General features: G+C 37.9%; 1 protein-coding gene across 10 annotated transcripts in view; it reads left to right on the top strand.

The window, feature by feature from the left end:
* The window catches only part of CCSER1 (coiled-coil serine rich protein 1), a 682,619-nt gene that overhangs the window by 212,151 nt on the left and 452,376 nt on the right, over positions 1-18,092 (top strand). For all 10 annotated transcript variants that reach the window (XM_072037037.1, XM_072037036.1, XM_027455716.3 and 7 more), the window contains one exon: positions 11,054-11,174. In XM_072037037.1, the coding sequence (XP_071893138.1) occupies positions 11,054-11,174 (121 nt within the window). The remainder of the gene's footprint in view (positions 1-11,053; positions 11,175-18,092) is intronic.

Raw genomic sequence — 18,092 nt, 5'->3', positions numbered from 1 at the left:
TAATCTTTGATATTATTATTATCAGGAAATGTGATTCATTGCCAACTATTACCATATATATACCACATATATATATATACACACAAATTATTCATTTAGAATGACTCAGTAAGATAGCTTTTAGGAAATTACAGTTTTTAGTTATTGTGGTGTTCTCATTTATTCAAGTTCCCACTAACTTGCATTCCTATATTTTATCTAAGTGTAGCATAATAGCCTCTTAAAGGCATTGTATTTAAATGCACATATATCTACCTATACATATATATTTTACAAAGGTTTTACTGTTCTCTACAGAAAAAGTATTTAACCAGTAATGTTCAAAGTCTCTCCATAAATAAACCATTGTACTTATTTGGACCACATCTTGATTATTACCATACCTCCTAGACTGAATGACTAAGCCCCTCCTTTTTTTTCAAATGGATATTCATACCTTCCAATTACGCAACTTCCTGTAATTTGTCAGAATTAGACATTATTATTTGGGCTCAGATCATCAGTGTTTCATCGCAACCTTTTACTCACTTATGCACATGCTATTTATTCATGTCCATGTCACAAAAAGTCACATACTGCAGTGCTAAAAATACAAGCATGTGACATCATTCTGACTGATGATGTGTTGCCAAAAGCTAATGAAATTTGGTTGCTGTTTTAAACCTCCTAATGTTGCACTAAAACACTGCTTTTTGATACTGAGAAGTAATAACAACCTACTGAAAATAGAATATGCTTTTATTTTATACTCTGAAGATTATTTTTTTCTTCAATTCCTGTGTAGGATGTGTGGAACAATATTAGCTTTAAGTAATTCACTATGAATAAAGAAAAGTTTTAGAAGCAGCCTCAAGCATAAATAGGTCTACTTTAAATGTTTTAGGTATGGAGTAGCCACAGTTGAAAAACTAGCCTACTTTATTTCCTGTGAATACTATTATAGTTTCTCCCAGTGCTGCTACAGTGATCCATCATGGCAGGGTTTACCACAAAAGAGTGTTGTTTGCAGAGAGGGTAACAAGGTGGTCAGGCATACAGAACAGATTTTATATGGGAGCAGACTCAGATTCTGCAACATGTAAAAGAGAGGACTAGCAAAGCATCCAAAAGAAGTGTTTGAAATCATGAGTGGAAAGTGAAGGGAGGAACTATGCATTGTCTTCTCCAGTACTAACACCGAGGAAGTCAAAGGTAGGTAGTTGGTGGCAAGTTTAAAATGGACTTTAGAAATTCCTTTATGTAACCTATAGTTCAGCTTTGGAATTGTACAGGATGTTGTGGTTGGTTAAAATTGTGCAAGTGCAGAAGTAATGGAACAAATTCGTAACATCCAGAAGGATTTAGTAAATACAGACAGAACCCCTTTGGTTAAGCAAGTCTGCAAGTCATTGTAAGCTCAAGGAGGATGCTTGAAAAGACTGAAATAGGAGTGAAGGTGCTGCACTTTCCTTCTTAAAAGAGAGACCAGACTACAATCATTCTGTCAATGCAATGTGCTTAACAGGGAATATATGGGAAGTTGGCCATCAGTGTCACCGTTACATAGGTGATTATCATATCAGTCACTTAATATTTCAGCAAGGTCCGTAGGTGACCATGGACATGGCCTTCCACAAAATATTGACAGTAAAAGAAGCATTCTAAACATTAGCATCAACAGAAGCAATATTAGCTGCTTCTTATAGTTCAATTTCTTATGTACACAGAATGAGTCAGAAGGCACAAATATCATATATGGCCATTACCCTAGTATTACAGTGGCCTGTAACAATAAACAAACGGACTACAAATGCAAGGATGCAGATAATCACTAGAGCACTGCTGTAGTGTCTTAGAAGAATTTCCTGGCTTCTGATTAATGCTGTGCTATGTAACCTTCACAACTGGGTGCCAGTATAGATAGCACAAAGCAGATAGGTGTATGCAGCCTTTGTGAATACCACAAAAGAGCAAGGACACATACGGACCTGGTAGAATGTAATTCATTTGCCTATAATGGCCCTGTAATTGTCTCTATTACAAAATTTCTTATTGTGACTGCACTGTGTTTAAGAATTGGGCCTGTGGTTTTATTGCAGAATTATTACAGTAAGCCCATTGGGGACTGTGAACATATAGTCTCATTCTCTAAAGTATTCATCTGGCCAATATTTTGAAACGCGGCTGTTTCTAAGGGACAAGAGGCACTAGAATAAGTGTAGAACTAATAACAAAATAGAGATCAATTTAGTTTCTTTTCCCAAATGCCATCATCAAATCCAGAATCAAGAAGCAGCAAAATTAAGCTTTTTTATTATTATTATGTTTTTTTATTTCTTATATATTTTATATATATATATATATGTGGGGTTTTGGGGCAAAAATGGCTTTCACGCAAAGTACCTTGACTTTTTGTGTTGCTTTAAGTAGACTGAGAACTTCAAAGGTTAAATGCTTAAAGGTTAAAAACTAAAGAAATAAAATATTTTGTTGTGTTTCTGAGGGTAAGAAACATGTGGACGGTGTGAAAATGAAATTTGTTGAAATGTTTAATGCCAGTGATGTTTGGAGTTGGCAAAGAAATAGGCCTGAATAATGGTTCTTTCTTTGAGCCCACTGAACAGATTGAGAATACGAGTGGACACATCTGTGCAGTGAGAAGGGTGATAGTAAAGTGGCTAACCACATTGTTACTGGATACACCACAACTAATAGACTGCATTTAAAGACCTTCTCTTATAAACTATTTATCGAGTCAGCAGTTTTCATGGGAAATTAGCTTGAGTTTCAGGTTTTAAATGCTCCTCTTTTAAATGCTCTTCCCTCAGCTCTTCATTCGTCCTCCAAAGTGGACTAAGTTGCTGAGGAAATTTATAGTAGCCACTCTATTTCCTTTTTATTTGGTTGTTGGCTTGTTTGTTTGCTTTTGTTCAGTTTTTAGCAAAACCTGGAAGGAGTATATCATGATTCTTTGTCCTCCCATATTTGCTCTATCTGAAGAACCTACACATAGGTGGGGTCTTGCAGTTCTTCCTTACCCTTTGTTCAGAGCACCTCAGCTCATTTCCTGAGCCTCATCATGGCAAAGCTAAACTAAAGAAACAGTATGCTAAAATGCAAATGCCTGCACTGGGAGTTGGTGCTCTACAGTAATTAGAACATATTTTCTGGCTTTTGGTGGTTAAAAGGAATGTGCAATTAGATACTTTGGATACAGATGTTGCTCCTCTATGTTTCAGTCCCCTGTCTCTTACACTGGAATCTGTAATTTACATTTCAGGGAAATGTATGTACCGCCTTGTATGTACCTGCTCCTGGCAGGGTGCTTGGTGTTTTACCAAAGCAGATGTTTTCTTTCTATAAAATAGCACTTGTTTCCAGACCTGATCTGTTTAATGAATGATTTCAGATTATTATTCTAAACTTTATAGTTGCATGTGTAAATATTTGAATTGTCAGAATAAGTGTCTAGCTCTTAAATCCAGAAATACTTTAGAGATTTTTTTAAGTCCTGCATCATGAATGCCTTATGCTTCATTGCACGCTGCATATAAACTATTCCCTTCTGTCTTCTCTAAACAGGTAGTACTTACTGTTAATTTCATCAAACATTCTCTTATATCTTGCGTCAAGGGAGAAGGGAGACTTATTTTTCATAGTCAGTATTAATAGCCAGATTTTCTCTCTACTCTCTTTAGGAGAAAAATAATAATAATAAAAAAAAAGGACAATTAATTAGTGTTTGAATAGTTGCTGGAAATGAACCCCCTAGACCTTAATATCTTTTTGTTCTCAAGAGATATATATTATATTTAGTAGCTTCTTTTAGTAGCTTCAAAGGCTACTTTGGGGGAATTTTTTTATTTTATTTTTTTTTTACTGGTTGGTCAAAAGTAGAAGAAAAGTAGAAGAAAACTGCTTAAAAATAGTCATTCTCATTGTTCTCAAAAGAAATAATCAAGGAAAAAAGTTTGTTTTTCTTCTCCAGATGAAAAAAATATATATATATTTTGATAGTAAGTGATGTTCTGGGACTGTTTAAACCAGCTAGGATCAGTCAAAGCAAACACTGCTAGTGATTAATAGAAGAGGGACTTTAAAAACATTTGGCAATGGAAAAAAACAGTGTGTTGAAGTATAAATTGAAGAATCCAGGGAGGACTTATGTACGTTTGAAGGCAGTACTGATTTCTTAGAACAGTATTATATGAAACTAAACCATTTTTTTTTTCTTTTTCTGTAGAGTTGTCTTATAAGATTTACAGTCAGCATGTACCTTTTATTTCTTTAAGGGAAATATGTTAGTTAAAGATATTACATAGTAAAGATGTTCCCCAATTGTATTATTTCACTATAATTATTGTCTGGCTCTTTTAATAGTTGAATTGTGAATAAAGGAGATGCAGTGGTACTAGAAAATACCATCTCACTTGCATGTGAATTACCCATTTTTTTCAGCAGATGTTCCCCGTATAACATATTCTGACTTAATATTAGTTTATTAAAGTTAAAGGAATTGCTCCAGGTAGTATGAAGTTATCTGATTGTCTTCTAGCTGATTTCTTGTACCATTATTTTTCCAGTTTCAGAGGTATGCAGCAAAAAATGTGAGAATGAACCTCTGTCTAAAATATATAATTAAAATTTATGTACCATTGTAAAAATGCAGCACATATGTGGAGATTTTTTCTTTATTGGAGTAGTGGAAATTGTGTACCTTGACTTCAGTAAGGTTTATAATGCTCTCTCTTAGAGGGAAGCTGTTGATGTATGGGCTGGATGAGCAGACAGTGAGGTGGACTGAGAACTGGCCAGTCCCAGAGGGTGGTGATCAATGTTAGAAAGTCTCATTGGAGGCCAGTAGCTAGCAGGGTACCAAGGAGGGTCAAAACTGGGTCCAGTTCTGTTTAATGTCTTCATTAATGTGCTGGGTGATGGGGGCAGTATGTACCTTCAGCAAATGTGCAGATGACACGCAACTGGGAGAGAGTGGTGATAAGCCAGAGGATCTTGCTGTCATCCAGAGGGACCTGGACAGGCTGGAGAAACAACAGGCTGAGAGGAATCTTATGAAATTCAACAAAGGGAAGTACAGAATTGTGCACTTGGGGAGTTGTGGAGAGAAAAAAAAAAAAAAAAAAAAAAGAAAAAAGGCACCTGTGCATGCTAGAGGCCAGTCAGCTGGAAGGTCTCTTTGCAGAGAAGGTTCTGGAGGTCCTGGTGGACACCAATATGACCAAGAGCCAGCAATGTGCCCTTGTGGCAAAGAATGCCAATGGTATTCTGGACTTTAGCAGGAGCAGTGGTCAAGGAAGGTGATCCTTCCCCTCTACTTAGCACTGGTGAGGCCACACCTAGAGTGCTGGGACCAGTTCTGGGCTCCTCAGCACAAGAGAGACATGGAAATACTAAACAGAGCCTACTAAATGTCTACTAAGATGATGACAGGATTGGAATATTTCTCCTATGAAAGGAATGGGATTGTTCAGCCTAGAGAAGGCCAGATGACTTCCAGAGGTCCCTTCCAACCTCAACCTCAACCATTTTTTGATTCTGTGAATCTGTGAATCCGAGGTTGCTACTTTATTGTAGAAATTGTTTGGAAACAAAACAGTAGTTATTTTTCCTCCCCTGAAAATTGAGTAAAGAAAAATTGAGGTTTCATAATAATCTGGTCAAGCTAGAGGTAATGAATGCATCACCAACTTTTCTCCAGTGAAGCCACTGTTAATTACAAATAAATGATAACTTTAATTTTCCAGTCTCTTATTGGCAGATGTATGCACATTGTATATATTTTTTGGTAATGTCATCTGTGGAGCAAACTATTGGCCACTGTGAACAAGGAAGCTGGGCTTTGGTTTTAGGGTGACATATACAAATGTAGCAGCAGCTCAGCCTCAGGAGGCCATTTTTATTACCACTTCAGTATCTTTTGTAGCATCTGAAAAGTAAAGTGCTGAACGCTGACAGACATCCTATAGAGTACACAGAACATGGACATAGAACATAAGCTGCTTTGGGAATGTCTTATAAATGCAGAGGCACTTGTATTATCATTTTAATATTTGTGATTTGATTAAGCATGTCTCACTTCACTTACTACATACTATAGGCAAAGGGCATAGTTTTTATTCACAGACTGAAGAAAACTGCTTGGTTTTATACAGCAAAGAGTTAGGGAAAATAGGAGAACAAGATGAATGACTATAAGCAGGAGTTCTGGAAACTTCCTACTCAATACCCAAGAATACAATTAAAATTACCTGGAAAAATCCTCACAAAAAAAAAAAAAAAGTCAAATTTAAGCATCATCAATACTATTGAAAATGATGAAAAAGTAATGATTAGAAAATACAAAAGATGCAGGAACCAGCTACACAAATACACCATTCCCATGTTAAAAGTACCCATTTTCCTTTTTTGTCCATTAGTAGTAGTGCTAGAGGAAGAATTAACTTTCACACTCACTTCAGGAATAATGTAGTAGACTGGGGCAGCAAAATACAGTCTCTGATAATTAAAAAAAAATACTTTTCTCTGTTTTTCTTAACAATTTATGTGGCATGGGTAAATTTCTAAAGCTCTGTCTGGTTGTTGAAATAACCGTTGGACACTTGAGAGTATTTACGATTTGAAAGGGTAATCCCTTAGTGTATTGGGTTGATATTCTGAGGCTTGTAGTATTTGGGGACTCTAAGAGATTCAGATTAATGAAGAGAGAATATGTAGAAATCACTAGTTGTCTTTTGGGGGGATAATGTAGCTCATTGGTACATAGGAAAATAAACTGGTAGGAAAGAAGCTACACTTCAGAGAAGTTTGAAGTGACACATGGAAATGGTTTCCTTAAGTAAAAGTGTGCCCATCCCTATCAGTGTTAAAAATGAGTTAGTCTGCATTCAAGCACATTGTCATTATTTTAATGAACATTATGAACAGATAATAAGAGAATGCACTCCAGTAGATAAAAATTAAATACTGTCACTATTTCATGACATTTTAGTTAATTATACTATTCCCATAATGACTTATAACTGTGTGCACAGAGTCTTGAGATAAAAGAGAGGAATCACAGTGGTTTTCAAAAGCCATACCAAAGTATATCTCTGTTTAGAATGGGAGGATAATTAATTCCATGAACATGGATCACCAGATGACCTGGGTTTTTCTTCAGCTGTAAATCAGGGGATTATACAATCCCTATGTAGCATTAATTACTAAACAAAAGAAATTTCAGAATGTTATTCATTCATGAAATTTTTATAAAGAATAGGAGACTAGTGGTGTCATCTTTGTTACTTGGGGTTTTCTGTTCTATTTTTCTTTGTTAACTGCTTTGATGGACAGTGGATGATCCTACTCTGTGATGCTTTCGTAGTCCTAGGCCTTTTGCAAGTTCTAAATTAATGACTAGATAGTTAAGTGGTGTCACAATTTTTCTTCTAAAGAAAACAATTACATTTGCTTCATCCTTTACTCCCCCTTTTTACCAGCATTTCAGGATAAAATGCAGGTCCTGAATTTCAATACCACCCTTTGATAAAGCTATGTTTTTACATTTCCTCAACTCTAAATCAAGAGGTAAATAGATATAAATGTCCTTATTTGAACATATTTAGTCATTGATTGTAAGTAGAAGATACTACTTCGTACATTACTTGGTGTCTACCAAATTGCACCTTGCCAATACATTGCCTGCTGGTTGTACAGAATCACAGAATCATTTATTTTGGAAAAGACCTCTAAGATCATCAAGTCCCAATGTTAACCTAGTACTGCCACATCTACCACTAAACCATGTCCCTAAGACCACATCTGCACATCTTTTGAATCCCTTTCCGCCTTCAAATCTAGTTTTAAGACCTTTTAGGTCTTAAAGACGCTTTATGTATTTTTCTAGTTTAAAGGCCTTTGAAGGCCCTGCTGCCTCCTGAGCAAAGGTCCTTTTCCCCTTTTGAGACAGGTGAAGCCTGTCTGTTGCCAGCAGGCCTAGTGTCGTATAAAATGACCCACGATTAAAAAAAAATAAAAAATTTCTGCCAGTGACATGAGGCTCTGTTGTGGGTTTATGTGGCAGGGTTTTGGTAGCAGGGGGGCATAGAGGTGGCTTCTGTGAGAAGAATCTAGAAGCTGCTCCACTGGTGAGGGCCCCACTGCTGACCAGAGCTGGGCCAATAAGCGATGTTGTTTGCACCTCTGTGAGAGCAGATTTAAGAAAGAGAAAAAAATGCTGCCACACAGCAGCTGGGGGAGTGAGAGGAGTGAGAAACAGCCTTGCAGGAGCCAAGGTCAGTGAAGAAGGAGGGGGAGAGGTGCTCCAGGCTCCGGAGCGGAAGTCCCCTGCGGCCTGTGGTGAGGCCCATGGTGAAGCAGGATGTCCCCCTGCAGCCCATGGAGTACCACGGTGGAGCAGGGTTCCATGCTGCAGCCCGTGGAGGAGACCACGGTGGAGCAGGTGGACCTGCACTGATGGAGGCTGCAGCCTGTGGAAGACCCCTGATGGAACAGATTCTGGGCTGGACCTGTACCTGTGGAGAGGAGCCCATGCAGGAGCAGGTGACCTGGCAGGAGCTGCTGCCCGTGGGGGACCCAGGTTGGAGCAGTTTGCTCCTGAGGGATGGACCTCGTGGTACGGACCCATATCTGGAGCAGTTCTGGAAGAGCTGCTGCTTGTGGGAAGCCCCCGCAGACTCATATTGGGAAGGACGGCATCCAGTGGGAGGGACCCCGCGATGCAGGGGCAGAGAGTGACCGTGAAGAAGTGGTGGAGACGAAGACTGACCACAACCCACATTTCCCTGTTCCCCTGCACCACTCGGGGGGGGGGAGGAGGTAGAAGAGGGTGGATGGGGGAAGGTGTTTTTGGTTTCTTTCCCTTGTTTCTCTAGCTTGTTAGTAATAGACAATAAATCTGTCTCTCTCTCTACTCTGAGTCTGTTTTGCCTGTCTGTTTAACGATCTCCCTATCCTTATCTTAACCCTTTGCACTGTATTTTCTCCCCATTCCTCTTTGAGGAGAGGGAGTGAGAGAGCGGCCACGGTGGAACTTGGCTGTCCACCTGAGTAAAACCACCACAGGCTCAGAGCCAGATAATTGATCTGTTGCCTCTTTATTTTTCTCTCTTCAACATTCCCTGCAACCGGAGTGAGGCAAAATAGTGTGATAAAAATCACTTGGTAGATGGTATCAACATAGTAGGATAAAAAATGAGAAAAAAATGGTTTTCTTCTTACTTTGTAGTTCAGCGTATTTTACATTATTTCCCTCCTTCATTTTGTATGTAGGAAACTAACGTATATCCTACTTGTGTATCTGTAGGCAATATAGCAAGTTGTCTGTGGGTATGACCATGTTTAGGAGATGGATGTTTGTGATAACAACTATGTTGTGAGTAACACTGGTTCCAAAACAAAGAAGATAATGTTTCAATCCTGGTCATCTAATGCGTCTATCCATGGGCAACTTCCACATTAATAATTAAACATATAGGCATAAACAGTCCTGGAGAGCATACAATGTATTAAATGTGATTACATGCACTCCACAAAAATATTTTCTTCCTGGAATCAGACCATACTCAGGATGTTTGCTAAACATCCTGCTGTTTGCTAAATGGCTCAGAATTGCTCTGAAAACTAGAAGCCCTTGGGACATTTCGGACCTTTGTGCAAATATCCAAGCATGGTCTGCCCTGTTCTTAAAAATCTACTCCCTACCTGCCTTAAAGTACCAGGTACTGCTCCAGGGTACATTTTGGGCATGCGGTATATTTTGATGCACACTGAGTTCATGCTGAATGTAATTTGAGTAAAACTCAGGGTAAAATGCCATGATTAGTTGTTTTAGATTGGCATCCAGTCAAGGCAATATGAATGAAGTTTTACTCCAGTTTTACTTCTCTTGTAAGTATAAGTTTTGCAAAAGGTATGTTGTCTGAGGAAGCATATGATTGTGGAGGACAGAAGGTTAGCATGTCATCAGAAACAAGTTGTCCATTGATGTCACCATTCAATATCCCCAGCTATCACAACCTTGCACAAATGTTTGTAGTTGTAAAATAGGTTCTTTCTAGCTTTGAATTCTTGAGAATTTGTGACCATGTATGTTATTGGCCATGTATGTGCGCATGTACACCCTATAAAATAATTCCTATGTTAAACATATAAAATATCATGTGACTTTCTTCTTAAAAGATGAATTACCATGTTTCCTCTAACTTACATATGACATATAACAGTACCATAAATATATAAGTGTGTGGTTTGGGCTCATAAAAGTATACCTTAGCTGTGCTGAAACTCTATACCTTCAAAACAAGTAGCAATGAGTGGTGGCTGCCAAAGTGCTAAATTGCTCGTGACACATGCAATTGAGATTTTAGAATATGTATAACTTAAATACAGCTATCTGTTTGGAGGTCAGGTACTTCTAGTATTCATTCATCAGTGCTAATTGAGCCAGATGTTCAGCTGAAATACATAATCATTCTTCTAGCTCTAAATATCATGAGTCATATCAACCAGCACAATAATGCATAAATAATTTATATTAATGGAAAAACACAAGAATCAAAATATCATATATTACTCCTAGACCATTTGGATTTGGCCTTTTTGGATTAAAGTGTGGGATGTAATGGTTGAGTACAAAAAATCACCGTTTCTCAAAAATAGTTTATTACAAAGTCTAACATGTTTGAAGATGGGAGGTTTATTTGAAAATCCTCCTTAATCTCCACTCTGGTTTTTGATTTGTGAAGAAAAAAAGAAGTGCAAGATATGATGCTAAGACATACTGTTCCTTTTAAGGACTCAGCCAGCCAATGAGATAGAGCAGAGTGACGTCTTGTGCTAGGTGAATTAGAATGATGATGGACATATCAACCCATGGGAAATAAAAGTGCCAAGCAAACAGTTAGGAAACAATGAAGTTTTCAGATGACAGCATTGAAGTTTGGAGAATCATTTGCATTTTTCTTTATCACGATATGACTTGATTATAATATATATATATTTATTTAAACATTTAAAATATACACCGAGATTAACACTGAAATTTTTATCTTTGCAGTTTGCCGAGAAGACTCATACCAGTCAATAGTCTCATGTGCTGCTGTAGTACTTACCCCTGTAGAGACGACAGTGGATACAAGCAAAAAAGAACGGACAATAATGCCTGATGTGTCTAAACAGTGAGTTATTCAAATAACATGATTTTTTACAAATACAGTGTAAACATCAGGCCAGATTCATTCTCATGGATATGCATATACACCTCCTTTCTGTTTCACAAGGGGTTACATCTGCATTTCCAAAAGCAGAACTTGGCCTGAGGCTAAGCTGTTTCTTTTGCTCATTAGCCTTTTTTTTTTTTTTTCCAAGGCTTTTGGTAATGAGGTATACAGAGAGAATGGGCATTTATACTCTGAGAAATTGACTTTTTAACAGGCTTAATAGAGCGATTCCTTTTATTTAAATAGTTCTTTCATTCTTGCACAATGTTTTTAGTCAGCAGTTGCTTTTTAGAAAGAACATAATTTTGAAATGCTCCGCTCATTTGAGATATTTCAGTATTTTTCAGTGACTATTTTTATTGCTGTGTTATAACATATGATGGCATCTTCAAAAGTGGGATGGTAGTCTTCCAAAGAAAATCTATTAACTTAAATAGAGTGTAATTTAATATCTTGCATTAGATGAGAATCATAGCCAGTGCGTGTGTAGTAACACTTGTCTTGCAATATCAGACAGGATGGTTGTTTCTTAACAACTGAGTTCTTGGAGAATGAAAACATAACAGAAATCACAACATGAAAACAGTAATCACAACATGAAGTTGGGGTCCATGCATTTTTAAATTGTAGAAGGTAATTAAAAGTATAAAAGTGAATAATATGAGGTCATTATTGATCCTTGCAATTCATGCTTTGTTCTCAGCTTCTCTGCGTATAAACAAGTTTAGCTTTGAAATTGTCTATCTGTCAGTTTATTTCTATGAAGAACTATCTTGCACACCTGTTACTGTAAGAAAATGAAACACACACTTACCCCTGCCTGTACTGGGTCTGGCTGAGATGGAGTTAACTTTCCCTGCAGCAGCCCTTACAGTGCTGTACTCTGCACTTGTAGCTAGAACAGCATTGCTATCATACCAGTGTTTTGTCTTTCGATGAGCAGGGAGCAGAGCTGGCTCAGCACCCTCCAAACGCCTCCCCCTCTCCCCAGCCCCCTGCCAAATCCAGAGTCCATTTTTGCTTTCTGTCCATTAAAAAGTGATCCTTCAGTGTTGTTTGATTTCCTTTTTTCCTCCACTATCAGCAATTTCAGCATGTCATAATTCCTTATAAATTCAAAGTAAGGTCTTGTATGTGGTTAACATATACTTGAAAGTTTTATGATGCCATCTCTTACATAGTTTTTCCCTTTGCCTTATTGATATTAGTAAGTGTATTAACCTTTTTTCTATTTGTTGTTGTTTATTTATTTTTGCTTTACAACCTGACTAGTGATATCATTTAAGTACTTAGACTGAAATCATACTTCTCTTATGCATGCAGTGGTCTCAAAAATATGCACTGGCCTCTGCTGCTCTTCCAATTTGCATGTCTTAAAATATGACTTGCAGCTCTGTCATTCTTTCAAAAAGAAAGAAGTTTTTGCTTAGAGAGATTACATATATTTGAACTTTTTCACATGAAACAGCATCACTGCATTAGTATCTTTAAACCAACATTTATTACAAATATAACGGAAATGAAACCAAAACAACTTTCTGGAAAACTTTTTCATGTTGTTAGAACAGGAATTATGTAAACTGTCTGTCTATGAAATTTCAAAATAATTATAGGGGGATGAAAGCATGTTGCTTCAAGGACATCTCAAGCATTGTGAAGCATCAGCTTCACATTCACTTTTCTTTTCACCTTGTGCTTTCTACATGGAGATCTTTGTCCCCATACCCAGTTTTAACTGAAGCAAAAGAGACCCCAGCTCCTGTCTCTATATACCCCAGTGCCATCTGTTTTTATGCACTGTAAATATCAAGCAAGGAAAAGCCTTTGACACACCGTCAGTTCCCTTGACTTTAGCACAGACTCCATGTGCGGTCTGATCTGCACAGGTGAACTATAATTACAGGTATTTGTAAATTACCTTTACTGAAAATAACATAAATGCTTTGATTTTTATGCTTACCTTTGTGAACCTCAGTTGTTTTGACTTGTGTGTCTCAAAACTGAGTATCACAGGGGGTGAGCAGTGGTCTACTCTGTAAGAATAAGTCCTGTAAAGAAAACATTGCTTAGTTTAGGGCCTTGCACAGAGTATGTTTAGAACTACATATGAAAGCAATCCAAGACACACAAAGTACACATTACTGATAATAAACAGTTACTAATTACTAAATACAATTATACTGTAAACCCCAGTGGAACTATATTCAAGACCTTCAGGACACAAGAAACTGTGATGTGTGGGTGAAGGAAAAATGCCTTTAGTGTGAATCATATAATATTTGACTAATGATGTTTCATCTTAGAAAAAAGCTGGTGTGTGGCTTTAAATAATGCACTGTATTTGCTTAATGTAATTTTACTGTAAGTAGCAAAGTATCATGCTAGAAATGGTAGCAGCAAAATTTAATGATTCTTTGTCAGTGAATAGATATTATCAGGATCAGAGGATTAGAGGTCATTTTTTTTCCCCTGTATTTTTCTTCAAATTGCAAAATACTTAATCAGGAAGGAGATTTTTAGTGACAGCTAGGGGATCGTGCACTGTGGGGGGCAAAATCCCCACCTCTGTAAGAACGCAGATGCAAAATAAGTGGAAAAGACTCTGGCCAAGGAAATATCATATCTCAAGCAGCTTGGAAGTGACATCCTTTGCGATGTCAAAGTGACAAGAAATTGTCTGCACCCAGCAAAGTATACTTTTGTTCTGCCAGCAGTAGCAAGAGCCCCGCTTTTTAGCTTTTGTCCTGCCACTCCACAACAGACTATAAGAAATGTATAGTCTGAATGTCAGTGTGGGGTCAGGATTAAAACTAAAGAATGTGAGCTGTACCGTACTGTGTCCTTTGTGGCCTCAACTTTGTCTGGGATATTGCACTGATTTTATTTTCTTTTGTAGAAATACAAGACTTAGAAAACCCATGCTGTCAACAGTTCAAGGTATCAAGGCCTCTTGATGTTGCTTTTGCGGCCAATCAGTCAGTTGCTCTTGAAGGTGCACAGATGCTAGAAACAATTTGAACAGTTCATTCTGTTTATGTAGTCTTAATTTTAGTTCTTCCTATCTGAATTCAAATATAAATAAATCAACTGCTGAGGCAGAACAATGACAAAAGGAATTATCTCTTCCATTTTGAGTTCTTACAAGCACAGGAAAGAAAGCAAGGCTAGAGAACTGAATTTATGCTTTAAAACCACTTAAGCTTCAACTTCTGTGGTCGAATTATCAACTGAAAGCTCACACTACAAGGAACAGTGTGGAAAAAAGAAGTTGCATAGGCATATGTCTCTCTGAGTAGACCGTTTTGCTGCTGCAGGCTGTTTATATCTAAACACTGAGAAAACCATTCATGTGCTACTATTGCTTGAAAAAAGTACAGTGAAAATTCAGGTGTTTAATTTTTCATTTTTGTTAAGTGGGTGATTATGTACTTTATTTAATGTACTTTTAAAATTGATATTTTGCGTATGATGGCACTGGAGTCCGGAATAGCAATGACAACACGTGACCATCAGAGCTGGATAATTTAAAGCTGCATAAAGCGCATTTCTACTACATCTTTTGTCACATTTCTGATTTTGATTTTTCTTTGAAGATATTATTTCAGTTAAATTGTTTTTACAGCTACAGACCCCATTGTTATGAAGCAGCCATAGTAACGTGCCAACTGTTTGCCATATCAGAAATAATTCCGGAACTTTAGGGGACATTACTTTAGGTTGCAGATGCCTGGTAAATGTTACAGCTCCTTTGGCAGTTTTTTAAGCTCTTAATAATCAAGTCAAATTTTTCTTCTGATGAATATATGAATGGGCCTACGTAGTGAGGCTTTCTAACATTACCTGTTCCAAAGCTTTTTAATTTGTACTTTGCAACTTTGCTTACCTGAGCAAGATTCTTATGTATGAGTTCAATTTCAAATCCCAGGAGTAGGCTCCTGGTAGTCACAGTGACTAGTTGGGTGCTTACTGATAGGTAAGGTAGAGGACTGTAGCTTTAGTGCTGTATCATACTGCACTGTTTAGTACAGATATTTAGTTTGGCAACTCAGAAGGTTTTGGTCCATGTCTATCCTGTATTTGCTTACTAAATCTAGGAGTTGTTTTTTTATTCCCCTCTACAATCTTCAAGTAGCAAAAATGTCATTGTTTCTTGTGAAGATGCTGCTGGTCCTTTCTGACTCTTGTAGCCTTGCCCAATTCCTTTCAAAAGGAGTTGGAAAGGAAGTGTTCCTATTCTACTGTCCATTTCTTTCACTTGCAGTTTTTGTTGTCATTTTTTTCCTAGTTTAGATAAGTCCGTGTGAAGAATTTTTTTCCCCTCAAAGTGTCAGTGTGGTTTTACCTCTGTGCTTTCCCCTGGTCCTAAGTGGTGACGTGAAGAGTGCTGCTGTCAGGCTGTGATACCCCACTGCAAGATTTGTATCTGATATGATACCCCATTCAAGAAGGCATGTTTTGATAATGTGAAAAATGAATGCTTTTCAGACTCATTTGGACAATCAGATAAAAGATGATTGAACTATTTCAGTTCCCTGGATAACTGTGATGATGCACTCTGAAAGCAAGCATCATTCCTTGCATAATACTATATGGGCGACTCTTGTTGCTCTGGAAATATATTGGTTTTCAAGCTGTGGTTCCAACTCAATTGAGAAGCAGCAAAAGACACATCAGATGAATTAGAGTATACTACCCAGCATAGCACTTTAGCGATATGTAAGAGGTAGGGGAGGTTGGATTTATATCAATTTCTTCAGAACAAGTACTTCAAAATTGTGGAAAGAGTTTGTAGTACAATATGCACGTGCTATCAATAGTCAAATGCGTCATCAAATTTAATTCCTGAACTGGTAGGAATTGCTGATATTTCTACAAGGGCCAAATGCATTCCTAGAACCGATTCACACACATGAGGTGGAAGGAGGTCCTTCTTGGGGAAACAGCAAGGGCTGTGTCCAAAGGTCTAAGGCCAGAACCTATCTCCTCAGGGGTCAGGAGTGTGCGCATGAGGATCTCCTCATGTTTCCAGTTCCTACGCATCTCCTGCATGGGCTGCTTCCTCTGCTTTTTCACACTGCATCTACTCCCTGCACTCCTGGGGGAGCTCAGCCATCGCTCTTCCTCCCTGCCACATGTGCTCTTCACAGGACTGTGCAGCCCACATGGTTTACAGTTCTTTGCTGGTGGGTGTGCAGTTCTTCGTATAGATGCAAGGATGACTCAAATACATTAATGTCTCACAAGACCGGAAATTTCAGTGCTGTTTCCTTCTTATATCTGTGGAAAATAGATACAAGTGCTGCCTGTCTCTCAGTTTTATGACAGACCACCTGTAAAGGGTGTCTAGGAAGGTAACAGCTGAAGTAAGGTAGAATCTTTGATTTACTGTAAGACCTTAATGAGCACATGGGTTTTGAATGTTAGATATTCTTCAGATTTTTGTATATTGTAGTTAAGAAATAGGGGATGAACTGCATTTTTCATAGTAATATGTATTGGTTTCCTTTGATAAAGTTATGCTTAGTGAAATAATAATATTTTTTTTTTTTTTGAAAAAGCAAATATTTCTTTGAAAAAAAATTCTGCTAGATCTTTGAATCTTCAATTTTTATACTGGTGAGAAAAGCATACTAAAATATATATAACCAACTATATTCACTATGGAAGGGATTAATAAATAATAAAAACATAATCAGGGTGAAAAACAACAAACTATTTGTTTAAAAGGCACTTTTAAACTGTTATGTTTGATTAAGAGTTCATTTTTAATTATTCTGATTTTCTAACCGTCTGCAATAAAACAGAGGGAAAACAAACCATAACCCATGGCCACAACAGTTCTGTGGACTCACTGTATATCTTCTATTGCTTTTTCCACATTATGGGAAAATGAGTACATAAGTAGATCAAAATAAGTCATTTCTGAAATAGGAAACATTTCAGAAAATAGAAAAAACAGAATATTTACATTTCTTCTATTGTCTGCTATTCCATAACCCCAGCAAATATAGCAGAAACTTTGTATCTGGTTACAGAGTGGGTGTATCAGCACTTTTCATGTTCCTTCTCAGTCATAGCAACCAACTACTCATAGAAAAGATCAACTGAAAATTAATTCAGATCAGATGACCTCTAGAGGGAAATACTTGTCCAACCCCCTGCTCAAGCAGGACTGCCTAGAGAAAGTGGCCCAGGACCATATTCAAATGGCTTTTAAAGATCTCCAAGGAGATCAACATCTCTGAGCAACCTGTGTCTGTGCTTAAAGGGTATTTAAAGTATGTACTTTAAAGCATTACTGACATGAGGCTGAAGTTCTTAATGCCTTCTTTACATCTGTCTTTACCAGCCAGACCATTTATTATCAGGGTACTCAACCTCCTGACCTGGAAGTCTAGGACAGGGAGCAGAAGAACACCACTGCCGCTGCCCCCCCCCCTCCCCCATATACACACAAAGTTCAGGTGGAAACATTTAAAGACCTGCTACTCCACCTGGACTGTCACAAATCCATGTGGCCAGATGGGATCCACTTGAGGGTGCTGGGGGAGCAGGTGGATGTGATTGCTGAGCCACTTTCCATCATCTGTTGGTGGTCATGATCACCTGGAGAGGTCCCAGATGACTGGAGACTTGCTAATGGGATGCCCGTTTATAAGAAGGGTCCTAAGGAGGACCTAGGGAACTACAGGCCTGTCAGTCTAACCTTGGTGCCAGGAAAGGTGATGGAACAGGTTGTCTTGAATGCAGCCACACAGCATGTGTGGGACAACCTGGTGATCAGGCCCAGTCAGCATGGGCTCATAAAAGGCAAGTCCTGCCTTACCAACCTTATCATCTTCAATGACCGGGTGACCAGCCTGGTGGATGAGGGAA

This window comes from Anas platyrhynchos, chromosome 4 (genome assembly GCF_047663525.1).
Source record: "Anas platyrhynchos isolate ZD024472 breed Pekin duck chromosome 4, IASCAAS_PekinDuck_T2T, whole genome shotgun sequence".
Lineage (NCBI taxonomy): Eukaryota > Metazoa > Chordata > Aves > Anseriformes > Anatidae > Anas > Anas platyrhynchos.
Note: the sequence above shows the minus strand (reverse complement) of the source record. Positions and strands in the feature narration are given on the sequence as shown.